This window comes from Papio anubis, chromosome 18 (genome assembly GCF_008728515.1).
Source record: "Papio anubis isolate 15944 chromosome 18, Panubis1.0, whole genome shotgun sequence".
Lineage (NCBI taxonomy): Eukaryota > Metazoa > Chordata > Mammalia > Primates > Cercopithecidae > Papio > Papio anubis.
Window position 1 is genome coordinate 34132808 of NC_044993.1, and position 14466 is coordinate 34147273.

Below are 14466 nucleotides of genomic sequence, written 5' to 3' on the forward strand. Positions count from 1 at the left end.
AACTAAGTGGGACAGGCTCTACTCTCTTTGGTGATGGCCGTGGGGAACCCAATCTCGGAGTGCAATATTAGAAGTCTATGGTTGTCCTATGTCAAGGCCAGAAGCAGTATAAAGCCCATACATCTTCTACAGTTCACAGGGGTGGGCCCTGTCTCCCCCCAGGGTCTCTGTCTGTGCCTGCAGAGGCCAGGAGAACTCTGTTCCTGGTACCTAGGAAAGGTGCAGCGAGTGCTAGACAAGGCTGGCCTGGGACTTCCGCATCTCTACGGCTTTGCTTATGTAGTTCCTTCCACTGAGAATCCCTTCCCTCCACCCCACCTCTACCTGTGCCTGCCTGACCTTGTAGACCCAGCTCGAATGCCACCTTCTCTATGGTCTTTGCAGACACTTTCAGTTGAAAGAGCTTCCTTTCTCCACTAACGCGGCATCTCACACTTTTTGACCACGACTCATGCTAAGAAATACCTTCAATATCAAGACAAAATACACATAAACTTACAGATTGCTGTAACTGAAACAAAAATTCCAACAGACAGCTCTTACTTTACTATGTGCAATGATCTCTCATTATCTAGACTTTTTCATTTTTAAAAAGTGTGATGACCCATTAAGCTGATTTAATTACAGTTTTTAAACCCACAGTTTGTATTTCTATTGAAATGTAATTCAACTACTGGATGTGAAATTATCTCCAAGGTAAAGTTAAGCTTAAAAAATAACAAGATATATAACACTGCACATAGTTTGTGACCACTGGTTTTTATTAAATGGGGACGCACACATATGTCTCTGGATAGAGACCCAAGAAGCTGGTGACATCAGTTGATCCATAACCTGCCTGCAATACACATAGACTAAAGCAACTGAAGAAGGAACCTGTCTTATTCTCGCATCACTAGTACTAGCATCAAGCCTGGTACATAGTAGGTGTCCATAAGTGGTTGATAATTTGAATTAAATTCAAAAGAATACTTAATGAAGTTCCCCAAACTTATATACCCACCCATCCTTCAATCACCCAATAAATATTTACTGAAGACGTACTAGGTGCCAGGCATCAGAATGGTAATGGTCTTATCCTGGTTTTGCTAAACCCTAGACTTTCTCCAAGCCCTGGTCTGCATTTTGTTTGAGTGTTTTCTTAGGGTAGATACTGTGTCTCCAACATGTTGATAGGAAATTCTATCTTCAGTTCTCGATGGATTTCATCCCTACTGGCTGCTGCTCCCCTGCTACTTTCTTTGCTCTCAATGGTATGACCAAGAACTCTAAGAGTATCAGAGAGAACTCTGGTGCACACCCCCTTTCCAGAATCAGTTGCCTAATGAGGCTTCTCCCAAACGAACAACCATCTGATTAAGGTAGACTGTTGAGGTGTGGCCCCCAATGAACTCACACCTGTGTGTAATTCCCTCCCATATGGCCACTAGGTTTCACCAAAACACTTGTTTTAGCCATCGGGACAATAGCAAGAATGATGCAAGTAGAGACTGGAAGAGCTGCTTGTATACCATTGGGGCTTGTCTGCTTGATGTTCTTGGAACTCAATTGCCATGCTCTGAGAAGCTCAAGCACCATAGAAAGTCTATGTGGAAACATTCGAAGATGCTCTGGTTGGCAGCTCCAACCTAGCTCCCAGCTAGTGCCAACGGCCAGCAATGTGTATGCACCATCTAGAATAGCCAGCCCACTGAAGCCATGTAGTCCAAGAAATATCACATGAAGCAGAAGGACCACCCAGCTGATCCCAATCAACCCACAGAATTGTGAGAAACAATAAAATGGTCGTTATTTTGCATCACTACATTTTGGAGTGGTTTGTTACACAGCAGTAGCTAACCAGAACACTGGAAAGAACATTTCCCATCCACATCCTCTTTAATACAGTCAAGCTTCTAAATAGACCCTGTAGAGCCCAAATGGGGTTGTTGTTCCCATGATGTTCCTCAGACTAAAAATCAGCAGAAGCCATTTCCTGAATATTCCACACCCTTGAGAGGCTGACTACAGGGAGACAGTGTCACCCAAGTTCAGAATGCCAGCTCTGGACTGGCCCTCATGGGTCATCTAAACCTATGCTCTTCTCATCAAGGCACCTGGAACTCTGGGGGCACTTATTTCTGTATCGGAGGAAACACAAAATCCAGCAGACATCTGAATATCTTCTAGAGCATTGTTTTTTTTCCTCAAAAATTCAGAGGGGGAATTTATTGATTTTATGGTCATATTCCAGAGTAGGATGCAACATTTGCAAGATTTAGGTCGAGATTCAAGATTTATCAATGGCATATTGATAGCATCTCTAGACTTTGTCCTGAGGCCTTTGGGGTATCCCAGTCCCTGGTCTCTGCTATTAAGGAAGCTTTGGCAGGAAAGTGTGAGAAACTCTGATCCACTTATACCCCTTCAACCTATTGTTGGCAAGACACAGACTTGGGGAAGGGAAGGGAAAGAAAGGGAAGGGGTTTGTCTAAGTCAGTGGCAGAATTGGGGCTTGAGCCCAGGCTTTGCACTTCCAGCTCCATCTTTTTTGTCCACTAACTACATAATTATTGCTAGAAATAATCACACCTGCCAAGTTTGACATCCCAACCAAAAGAGAAACAAAGAGATATTACCTTTCCTGATGTCTTCACCCCTTTCCAGAGGCTAAAATACAAGACGACGACGACGACCATCAGACAGAGCAAGAGCTGCCACTGGGGCAGGCCGATGTCGTGAATCCCGCTGCTCTCATGAAGGTGCAGGACACCACGCCTGCCCAGAGGAGAGGGGAGGGGACCAGGGTAAATGGTGTCAGGGAGGACGACGGGAGCCATGACCACAGGCCAGTCCCTGCAAATGCACACTGATGGAGACAGGACCTGGCCACTCTCCCCTAACTCAGGGGTCCCAGCACTGCCATGCATCACAATGGGCCTGCCCTGGTCAGCCATGGCCTGTGCCCAGGACCACTCTGTCCTAGGAGAGGCAAATCATCTGGGGAGATTCCAGGCTTATGGCTGCTTTTGAAAGACAAAAATCTCTTCAGTGCCTGTTGCTCGCCTAGCCTTGGAGTAATAAATAGGGAAGGTTCCTGTCCTCATAGAACTCACACTGTAAAGAGCAGTTCTCAGCAGGAGGGAGGACTATTTTACCCCCGACCCCCACCCCGGAGGATATTTGGCAATGTCTGAGATGTTTTTTATTGTCATGACTTAAGGAGAGGTGGTGCTACTGGCATGGAGACTATAGGTGCTGCTAAACATGCTGCAGTGTACAGGACAGTCTCCAATAACAAAGAATGACCCCTCCCAAAAGGTTCATATTGCTGAATCTGAGAATCCCTGGTCTAGAGACTGAGACAAGAGTGAGCATTTCTCCTATTGGAGAACAGCTACTAAAGCTAAAGGTATGCTTACCCTGTGCCCTAGGTATTGACTCAATAGAAAATTGTACACATGTTCACCAAAAGACATGCTCTAGAATGTTTATGGCAGCATTATTCATAATAACCCCAAATTGCAAAGTACTCAAACATCCATCAACAGTGGAATGGATAAATTAGGATATATTTATAAAGTGGGGTATTTTTTTTTTTTTTGAGACAGGGTCTTATTCTGTCACCCAGGCTGGAGTGCAGTGGCACCATCAAGGCTGACCGCAGGCTCAGCCCACCCAGGTTCAGGTGGTCCTCCCACCTCAGCCTCCCAAGTAGTTGGGAGTACAGGTGTACATCACCACACCTGGCTAATTTTTGTATTCTTTTGGAACAGACTGGGTTTTGCCATGTTGCCCAGACTGTTCTCGAACTCCTGGGCTCAAGCAATCCAACTGCTCCAGCCTCTCAAAGTGCTGAGATTACAGGTGTGAGCCACCACATCCGGCCTAAGTGGAGTATTATATAGCAATTACCTCCAGAGGGATGACTCTCGCACACACTGCTGAGAAAAAGAAGTCAAAGCCAGAAGAGCACTTCTGTCTGACTCCAGTCATATAAAATTCAGCAACAGGCAAAACTGACCTAAAGGATTAGAAGTCAGGAGAGGTGTACCCTGGGATGGGGGTGAGGGGGTTACTGACTGGGAGAGAACATGATGAGGACTTCAGGACACTCATCATGCTCTTTCCTGAGCTGGGTGAGGTTACTGGCTGCGTTCAACAGGTATCATTTTCTGAGCTGTCACTTGATGATAGTCACTCCTTTGGAATATGTTAGCTATCAATAAAGTGTTTGGTTTTTTTGTTTGTTTTGGTTTTTGGTTTTTGGTTTTTGGTTTTTGTTTTTGTTTTTGTTTTTGAGACGGAGTCTTGCTCTGTCTCCCAGGCTGGAGTACAGTGGCACAACCTTGGCTCACTACAAGCTCCGCCTCCCGGGTTCACGCCATTCTCCTGCCTCAGGCTCCTGAGTAGCTGGGATTACAGAAGCCCGCCATCATGCCGGGCTAAATTTTTGTATTTTCAGTAGAGACGGGGTTTCACCATGTTAGCCAGGCTGATCTTGAACTCCTGACCTCAGGCTATCTGAGGTTTACAGGCATGAGCCTCCACGCCCGGCCTGGTTTTTTGTAAGTAAGAAAAACAAACAATCCTAAGGTGGTCTGAGAATATTGGGGTCCCTTGTACAATCTACAATGAAGAAATGATAAAGAGAATTGTAAACAAAATGACCGTTTGCTAATGAGAATCTAATCAAAGTCGGTTAGGAGCTAAGGAAAGGTCAAATGAGACAGACTGCTGAAACAATACAGCAGGTCCCAGGGGAGAGGGGTTGCCCTGACCATTCTGCACCCTTGCAAAGCAAAGCAAACAGAACTGGGAACAACTTGGTGTGGTATTTGCTCTGCACCCTAATCGTTCATTCCTCACTGAAGGCCTGCTGTGAGCCAGCCCATCTGGGCCTTGGACACACACAGGAACTGCTCGTGCACCGTCCTGACTCTGCCTTGGTGGGCTTGTATCGTAGCATGGGAGGCAACACTACATGCAAATTCACAATAAAGCATGACACATGTTGGGAGGTTCAAGGGAGCTGCAGGGGCCCCCACAACGAGTTCCCACTGGGTTCTTCTCTGTGTCTCACACTCAGAGGCAACAGTCAGCTGCACATTGCCCAACACCCTTCAAAGCCCAAATCCAGTGTCACCTCTCCTAGGAGGCCCCCCGATCACCCTTGATAGGAATCCTTCAACACTTCCAGTTCCTGTGGCTCTTGACTCAGTTGCTAAGAGAGTCTGCCTGTTCCTGCAAGGTCAGGGCTAACTGTATACAAGGGTCTCCCAGGATGAGGAGGTGAATTAACCATTCCTGGTCCCCAGTGCTAAGCCCAGAACTGGCAGTCACCTGTTAGCTTGTGAGAGATCACTGGATTAGAAACAGATAAATGCTCCCAACCTTTCTTCTAAACCCAACAATCCCTCTACTACTGAAAATGAGATTCCAGGATCACCCCAAGGAGAACGAGGAAGGAAAGAGGGTCAGTCTCCCACACACTCTCAATCTTTCTCTTAGCAACTCCTCCCTTCACTTGTGGCAAATTTCTAACCCTTTTGCCCAGATCTTTCATACTGCCCAGGGCACCACACATTTTCCCATGTGGAAACTTCCCTGTCTCATTTTATAGGCGTTTGCGCTCAGCTAGAGGTCCATTCAGAAAGTAGCTGCTTAATAGATTTACATAGCCAGGCATGGTGGCTCATGCCTATAATTCCAGCACTTTGGGAGGCCAAGGCAGGCGGATCACCTGAGGTCAGGAGTTCGAGACCTGCCTGGCCAACATGGCGAAACCCCATCTCTACTAAAAATACAAAAATTAGCTGGGTGTGGTGGTGCATGCCTGTAATCCCAGCTACTTGGGAGATTGAAGCATGAGAATTGCTTGAATCCTGGAGATGGAGATTGCAGCAAGCGGAGATCTTGTCACTGCACTCCAGCCTGGGCAACAGAGTGAGACTCCATCTCAAAAACAAAACAAAACAAAATAAATTTATACTAAGGTGTTAGAGGCAAACAGCTTAACATATCATCCTTCCCTGGAAGGTGGCTTTAATTCCAAAACACACATTAATGGCAAAATTGTACACACCTGCAGTGGATAAGATCAATTGTCTGTCTGCCAGAGGCAGATGACAGCCCTTGCTGGAATCGTCACGAATGATGCAGGAAGATTCCAGGCTTGTAAGGAAAACATATACCCTGAGTCTGGAAACTTACTTAGCTTATCCTTGGGGAGGAATTAAATTTGTTTCCAGGCAGGTGAAAGAAAGGCTGAAGGCCACCAGCAATGCTGGTTCATTCACTCTTTCATCATTTATCCACTCAAAATAGATGTCTGTTATTTGAAAGAATGTGAAGAAAAATAGAAAAATGTGGCACAGAAATTGTCTGAGCTCTGGGGTCAGACAGACCTGGCTTCTCACTCTAGCCCTACCACCAGCTCCCGTGTGACCCGAATTCTTTTATTGATTCCACAAACTCTCTCTGCACCTCTGCTCTGAGCCAGGCAGTGTGCGAGGGGCTGGTGGCATGGCTGTGGAGAAGCAGGTGACGGCGCCAGCCCCCTGGGGCTCTCAGGCAAGGGGACAGTAGTGAGTGTAAGCATTCCTCATCACCGAGTCTTTCCCTTTTCAGTAAAAGGGCTCTGATGAGGGCCGAGTTATAGAATATCAGATAATAGTACCCTGAACCCAGGAAATGCTCAATAAATGGTAATTATAATGATCATTATGGTTGAGTCCTAGGCTTCAAGGAGCAGCAGGTATCAGCAAGGGAGTTAAGGGTACCCAGAAAACTCAGTAGAGGGGGTCAGTTGGGGAGACTCTGCTGTGAGGGTGGCAGGTGCCTTCTCTGCTGGCCGGAAAGGTAACAAGAGGTACACCGGTGTTGGGGAGGGAGCAGTGGGGAGAGGGGATGTGAGCATGCGTGAATGAATGAGCAGAGTTGGGTAGGTCATCAAGGTCTACCCAGACCAATGCCCCCTCCCCAGGATGGCCCCCATCCCTGCAGCTCCCAGGCCAGCTGTTGTGGCCTTAAACTCTCACCCTGCATCATCTCCCCCATGCAATCAGTTGCCGTGTCTGGTCCCTGCTAATGCTGTCTCTTGGTTGCTCCCTCCATCACCACCCCCACTCTCCCCATCCCAGGCCAGACCCACATTCTGTCTGTGATGGTTAATATTGAGTGTCAACTTGCTTGGATTGAAGGATGCAAAGTATTGTTCCCAGATGTGTCTGTGAGGGTGTTGTCAAAGGAGATTAACATTTAAGTCAGTGGACTGAGCAAGGCAGACTCACCCTCAATCTGGGTGGGCACCATCTAGTCAACTGCCAGTGTGGCCAGAACAAAAGCAGGCAGAAGAACATGGAAAGACTAGACTGGTGTAGTCTTCTGGCCTACGTCTTTCTCTGGTGCTGGATGCTTGCTACCCTCGAACATCAGATTCCAAGTTCTTCAGCTTTGGGACTTGGACTGGCTTCCTTGCTCCTCAGCTTGCAGACAGCCTATTGTGGGATGTCACCTTGTGATCGTGTGAGTCAATACGACTTAATAAACTCATATGAGATGTATATCATTAGTCTGTCCCTCCAGAGAACACTGACTAACACACTGTCCTTCCAGAGTTATTGTAAATGACTCCCACCCTCTCCCAAATCCAGTCTCTCCGCCTCCTGTCAGGCCCCTTAAATCCACTGTCTGTGCCACTGCAGAACCATCCATCCAAAGTGCTGTTCTAACCTTGCCACTCTCCTGCCTCCAAAGCCTCAGAGGCTTCTTAGCACCTAAAACAGTGGTTCTCACTGGGGGCAACTTTGCCTTGCCTTCCAGGGACATTTGGCATGTCTAGAGAGACATTTTTGGTTGTTATACCTGGAGAGGAGGGAGATGCTGCTGGCATCTAGAGGGTAGAGGCCAGGGATGCTGCTAAATATCAGATACACAAGACAGTGTACACCCCTGTCCCCCAACAAAGAATCATCCAACCGAAAAAGTTGAAAGCATCGAGGTCCAAGAGGATAACAATGTAAGTCTCTCAGAATCTGAGGCCTTCCATAGTCCATCCCGTGCCAAGTTCATCCCCGGCCTTGCCACACCCTGCCTTTCACCCCTGGCAGCAGCAAGCTACTTGTCAGTCCCTGGTCATAGGATGCATCCATGGCTCTGGGCCTTGGAACCTTCTGTTCCTTCAGCCAGAACACACCTCCGAGCCCAATTTGTCTACCTGGCAAACTTCTCATCCTGTTAGTCCTAACTCAAAATGATCCCCTGACTTAGACCCCTCTGCTATGTCCTGAGAGAGAGAGAAAGCAGAGGAAAGGGTGGCAGGGCATAGGCATATTTAAAAAGACAGAGGACCAGGCTGGATGTGGTGGCTCACACCTACAATCCCAGCATGTTGGGAGGCCAAGGCGGGTGGATCCTTGAGATCAGGAGTTCGAGACCAGTCTGGTTAACATGGTGAAACTCCCCTCTGCTAAAAATACAAAAATTAGCCAGTGTGGTGGCGTGTGCCTGTAGTCCCAGCTGCTTGGGAGGCTGAGGCAGGAGAATCACTTGAACCTGGGAGGCAGAGGTTGCAATAGCCAAGATTGAGCCACTGTCCTCCAGCCTGGGTGACAGAGTGAGAATCTGCCTCAAAAAAAAGAGAACCAGAGGCGTGTAATGACCCTATCTGATGCTTAATTCCACTGGTTTTATGGGACAGGTGTTGAATAATGTCAGTTGTCATTTGGTTGACTTGACTATCCAAATAATGGGGGGGGGGGGGGCGGGAAAAAGCATGGAACCAATCGTCCTTCCCCTGAAACTTGCCAAAATGCCTCTGGTGTCCAATCTCATGGTTGAAATGCCCCCCAACAGGCCCAGCTGATGCCCCATGCATGCAAAGTCCACTTTCAGGGTTGTAGAGGTTGTTTAGGTATTTCATCAGTGAAAAGATCTGGACTCCCAAGCTTACGCTCAAGAAAAGCAATGAGAATCCAGCCCCCTCTCCCCAGCAGGCCCAAGCCTTGGGGGTTAGTACAAGAAACTTGTTCTAGTTTTCCAGAAGTTTAATGAAAATGAATCATCGTTAAGTGTACCATCCAGGCTTTCTGAAGTCTACACGCCAAAAAAGCTCAATTTCTCACTTGATATTTAGCACAGATGATTAATACTAGGGTGGAGGGAGACTTTTCTTCCTCACCAGGGACCGGCATGGGGTGGAAGTTTTCTATTGCCAGGCACATGTTCACCAAAGGTGGCCTTTTACAGATAAAGTTACAGAGCTGCAGAGTTTCTTTTAGCGTGGGGCTGCTTGGCTTCAGGCCCAGAGCCTGGGGAGAATAGCAGTTTTGTTCCCTTAAATGATATGCTCAGTCCATCAGCCTAAATGAGTACAGGGTGATAACAGAATTGGCCAGGAGGTTTGGGGAAAGAGAAAAAATTTTCTATTTCCTCAGGATTGGCACTAGAAGTCCCACTCACTGGGTTCCCAAACTGAGTTGAGGGGACGTTTTTCAAGCAGAAACATTTAGACAAAAGGGCAGCATGCCATTAAAAAAAAGTCCAGAGGCAGCTGATGACAGTGCTGTGCATTACAAAGCACAGAGGCAGGTTCCAGGCAAGAAAGGGCAGTGTGAGAAGAACTCCTATCTACTTGACGAGGACCCTGCACTCCCAGCTCCGCCACTTACCTAAATCCTGAGCCTTTACTCTCTTATCTGTAAAATGGGAATAATTTCCACCTCCATGAACTGTGAAGATTAAATGGGATTTGGATGTGAGGAGATCCTCAGTGCTTGGCTGATGGTAGCAATGAAGGTTTGCACGGTTAGTGGAGGGAAGGTGAAGGAGAGGAAAAAAAGAGGGAAGATCTGTAGGGCAGAAGGCTCCTAAAATAAGCCCTGTAGGCTGGGTGAGGTGGCTAACACCTGTAATCCCATCACTTTGGGAGGCCGAGGTGGGTGGATTACCTGAGCCCAGGAGTTCAAGACCAGCCTGTGCAACACGATGAAACCCCATCTCTACAAAAAACACAGAAAGTTAGCCAGGCGTGGTGGTGCATGCTTGTAGTCCCAGCTACTTGGGAGGCTGAGGTGGGAGGATTACTTGAGCCTGGGAGGTCAAGGCTGCATTGAGCCAAAACTGTGCCACTGGGTGACAGAGCAAGACCCCATCTTTTTTAAAAAACAAACAAACAAAAAACAACCTTGCATTCAGTTCTACCTGCATCCCCCAACCCTTTCAGCCCAGTGCATGAGGAGGCCATCTTTTCCCACCACTCTCTGCTTACAGCTGAGCTTGGAGGAAGCTTAGGGCCGTAATTAAAGTAAGTAGGGTCTCAAAACCTATCTCATCTCTCCCTCCTGTTGGGTGTCTCTGCTGGGGCCGACATACTAGCCATGAAGACATCAGAGGAGAAATCAAATGCTAACTGGACTAGAGACAAAGTTATCATTTCCCAATTTAATTTATAAAACAAGGGTTGCCAAGAGCAAATAGAAAAATCATGCTTTTTCCTTCATGGGAGGATAAGGGGGAGAGCATTCAACCAATCACATGTGTCGGCAGCACTCTCTGCTCCACTATTCTTTACCACCTTCCCCTCCAAACCATGTTCGTAAGACAGAAAGGCCTAAAACCCCCCACCTGCAAGCTCTCTGATGGTTCTGAAATTTTCTGAGACCATGCTCCTCCTCAGAAGATTGAAGGAGGCCCTAGATTTTCCATGACATGGGACTAAAGAGATGTCAGCCTGACTCCAGCAGGAGTCTTACTCCAAGACAGGAGAGTGCAGTGAGTAAACAGGGGCTTCCAACATTGGCTGGATGTTAGAATTGCAGGAGGGGCTATTGATGGAAATTTCTGTGCCCTGGTTGTACCCGGAACAATGAAATCAGAATCTCTGGATGTAGAAACCAGGCCTCCATGCTCTCCAGGTGATTCTGATGTGCAGTCAAGGTTTAGAACGCTGGGCTAAGATCTTGGGCTTTGGAGATAGACTACCTAGGTCCAAACCAACTTTTAATGCCACTTCTAAACTCTGTGACCTCAGACAAGTCACTTACTGATTTGTGCCTGTTTTCTCATTCAAAAAAATAATTTTAGACCACCGTGGTCAGGATTAAAATATAGTAAAGAAAGGGTGCTTTGCACTATGGCTGGGATGCAATCTAAACTGGGTAAATATGATGTGTGACCATGACAATATTTCTGCATAATAACAAACACGTGTAATGGATAGAGGCCAATATAACACAGAGGTTAAGGGTGTATGCCATTCCCCTGCCAGGCAGGGGTGGGGTTAGAGTGAGGAGAAGTAAGCTCCTACAGTGCAAAATGGAAGGAGATGCCCATTCTCAGGGTCTTGCAAATGCATGCTGGCTGGGTCCAAATCTTGGCTCTGTGCAGTAATAGTTGTGTGGTTGTGAACTTTGCTGTCTCAACTGTGAAATGAAGCCTCCCCAAGAGTGTGATGAGGATAAGAGTTACAGAAACCTCATTGGGTAGGTGTGAGGCTTAAATCAAAATAATACATATGAGGAAGTTAGCAGAAAACCTCATACACATGGTAAGAGGTTAGTTATTAATGTGATGGTGAGGAAGACAGGTTTCTTACAGCAGATGCTTGCGTTCAGCAACAGCAGTGGTTCAGATCCTCCGGGAGGGCTGGAGAGGTATTTGAGAATTTGATGACAACTATAGACCCTCTTCAAGAAAAATTCTAAAACACACAATTTTTACACATGCATGTTAGAAGTCCATGGGAATCATGGATGAAGACAGGTGGATGCAGGTACAGGACCCGTAGCAAATTCTCTGCAGTGAACCATTGAGGGTATTTCCTGGATCCTGAGAACACTGACTCCCTGAGCCCCAGGAGGCATTAGACTTTCCAGAGGTCACTTTCAACCAAACTAAATCCCCTTGGGCCTGCTGCACCAAGATGGCAGGGAAAGAGATGGTCCCAGGATAACCCCTATCTCCAGATAATCAGGACTCTTTTCCAGGTTCTGGGCTTGGGGAATCCATAGGACTGAAAGAGAGGAGCACTAAAGTTTTGTTGTTTGTGAATATGGTTTTTTTTTTTTTCCACACTTTTTTGCACTGGCCACATATGTCTATTTAAAGGTAAATAAATTCAAATTAAATTAGAAATACGGCTCATCAGTCACACTAGCCACATTTCAACTGTTTGGTAACTGCCTGTGGCAAGTGGGTACTGTGGTGGATTGCACAGATATAGACCATTTCTATCATGGCGGGAAGTTTTATTGGGAAATCTTGCACTAGGCCAGGACTCAGCACACCATGGCCCTCAGGCCAAATCTGAGCTGTGGACTGGTTAGCTATGACCTGTGAGCTAAGAATGGTTTTATTTTTTAGAGGTAAAATAAAACAAGGAACATGCAACAGAAACATATGTAGCCCACAAATTCTGCAATATTTACTCTATGATCTTAAGCAGAAAAGTTTGGGGACCTCTGCTCTAGACCGTGAGTGCCCTGAGGGTGGAGTTCAGGTGGTATTTATCCTGTCTGCCCCACAGCTTGTAACAGGTACTTTCTGCTTACCTGCTAGCATGTTTGTGTAGGGATTGATGAAATGGAATTGACCCATGCCTGAGGGATGAAGACAATGGATGCTACATTGTGCACAGAGCGCTATGTAAACATTTAAAATCAGGTGGCTGAAAACAAGTCAGTCATCACCCTCCTCAAGGACATAAATGGATGAAGTAGAGGCTGAGAGGATTCAGGGAAGCCACAAATTAAATAATGATAGTTATGAGCTCACGCCCAACAGAATGGCTATTAAAAAATCAAAAAATAACAGATGATGGTAAGGCTGCAGAGTAAAGGGAAAGCTTATACACTGTTGGTGGGAATGTAAATTAGTTAAGTCAGTGTGGAAAGCAGTTTGGAGATTTCTCTAAGAACTAAAAATAGAACTACCATTCGACCCAGCAATCCCACTACTGGGCATCTACCCAAAGGAAGATGAATCATTCTACCAAAAAGACACCTGCGTGTGGATGTTCACTGCAGCACTACTCAAAATAGCAAAGACATGTCATCAACCTAGGTGCCCATCAATGATGGATTGAATAAAGAAAATGTGGTGGCCAGGTGCGATGGCTCATGCCTGTAATCCCAGCACTTTGGGAGGCTGAGGCGGGTGGATCACCTGAGGTCAGGAGTTTGAGACCAGCCTAGCCAACATGGTGAAACTCTGTCTCTACTAAAAATTCAAAAATTAGCCGGGTGTGGTGGTGGGTGCCTGTAATCCCAGCTACTTGGGAGGCTGAGGCAGGAGAATCACTTGAACCCAGGATGCAGAGGTTGCAGTGAGCCAAGATCGTACCACTGCACTCCAACCTGAGTGACAGAGAGAGACTCGGTCTTAAAAAAAAAAAAGAAAGAAAGAAAAAGAAAATGTGGTACATATATACCACGGAATACTATGCAGCCACAAAAAGGACAAAATCATGTCCTTTGCAGGGACATGGATGTGGCTGGAGGCCATAATTGTAAGTAAATTAATCCAGGAACAGAAAACCAAATACTGCATGTTCTTACTTATAAGTGGGAGCTAAATACTGAGTACACATGGACATAAAGACAGGAACAGGAGACACTGAGGGCAACAAGAGTGAGGAGGGAGGGAGGGAGGGGGACAAGAGTTGAAAAACTACCTATTGGGTACTATACTCATTACCTGGGTGGCAGGTTCAATCACACCCCAAACCTCAGCATCATGCAATGTACCCATGTAACAACCTGCTTGTGTACCCCTGAATCTAAAATGAAAGTTGAAATAAAATAATAATAATAACAACAACAATAATAGGTATGGATTAAGACCACAGAATAAAATAAATATCCAGGAGCCCATACTGATATAAATGAATAACTGAATAAATAAATAAATAGGGGAGAAGGAACAATTCTTCCTTAAAGAAGAATTCCAATCAACTAATCTAGAAGGAATGATAGGCTGTCTGTGGTGGCTCACGGCTGTAATCCCAGCACTTTGGGAGGCCAAAATGGGTGGATAACCTGAGGTAAGGAGTTCGAGACCAGCCTGGCCAATATGTTGAAACCCCATCTCTATTAAAAATACAAAAATTAGCCAGGCGTGGTGGTGCACACTTGTAATCCCAGCTACTCAGGATGCCGAGGCAGGAGAATCACTTAAATGTGGGAAGTGGAGGTTGCAGTGAGCCGAGATGGTGCCACTGTACTTTAGCCTGGGTGACAGAGCGAGACTCTGTCTCAAAAAATAAAAAAAAAATAATAGAAGGAATGATGGAAATTATAACTAGACAAACATTATCAAGTGTGCAAGGTTAACATCACAAGCAACAAGACATTGATAGCATGTCTCCCCACCCCTGATGGAATGCACTGAGGAGGGCACGGCATCATTTCTAGGATAATCTTGCCAAAATGCATAACCTCAGTTTAATTATGAGAAAACAACAAACAAACTCAAATCAATATTTCACAA

The 14466-nt window shown here is 46.2% G+C and overlaps 1 protein-coding gene across 3 annotated transcripts in view; it reads right to left on the reverse strand.

The window, feature by feature from the left end:
* Window positions 1-14466, reverse strand: part of SLC6A2 (solute carrier family 6 member 2) — a 50260-nt gene that overhangs the window by 18726 nt on the left and 17068 nt on the right. For all 3 annotated transcript variants that reach the window (XM_031658242.1, XM_009196460.4, XM_009196459.4), the window contains one exon: window positions 2619-2757. In XM_031658242.1, the coding sequence (XP_031514102.1) occupies window positions 2619-2757 (139 nt within the window). The remainder of the gene's footprint in view (window positions 1-2618; window positions 2758-14466) is intronic.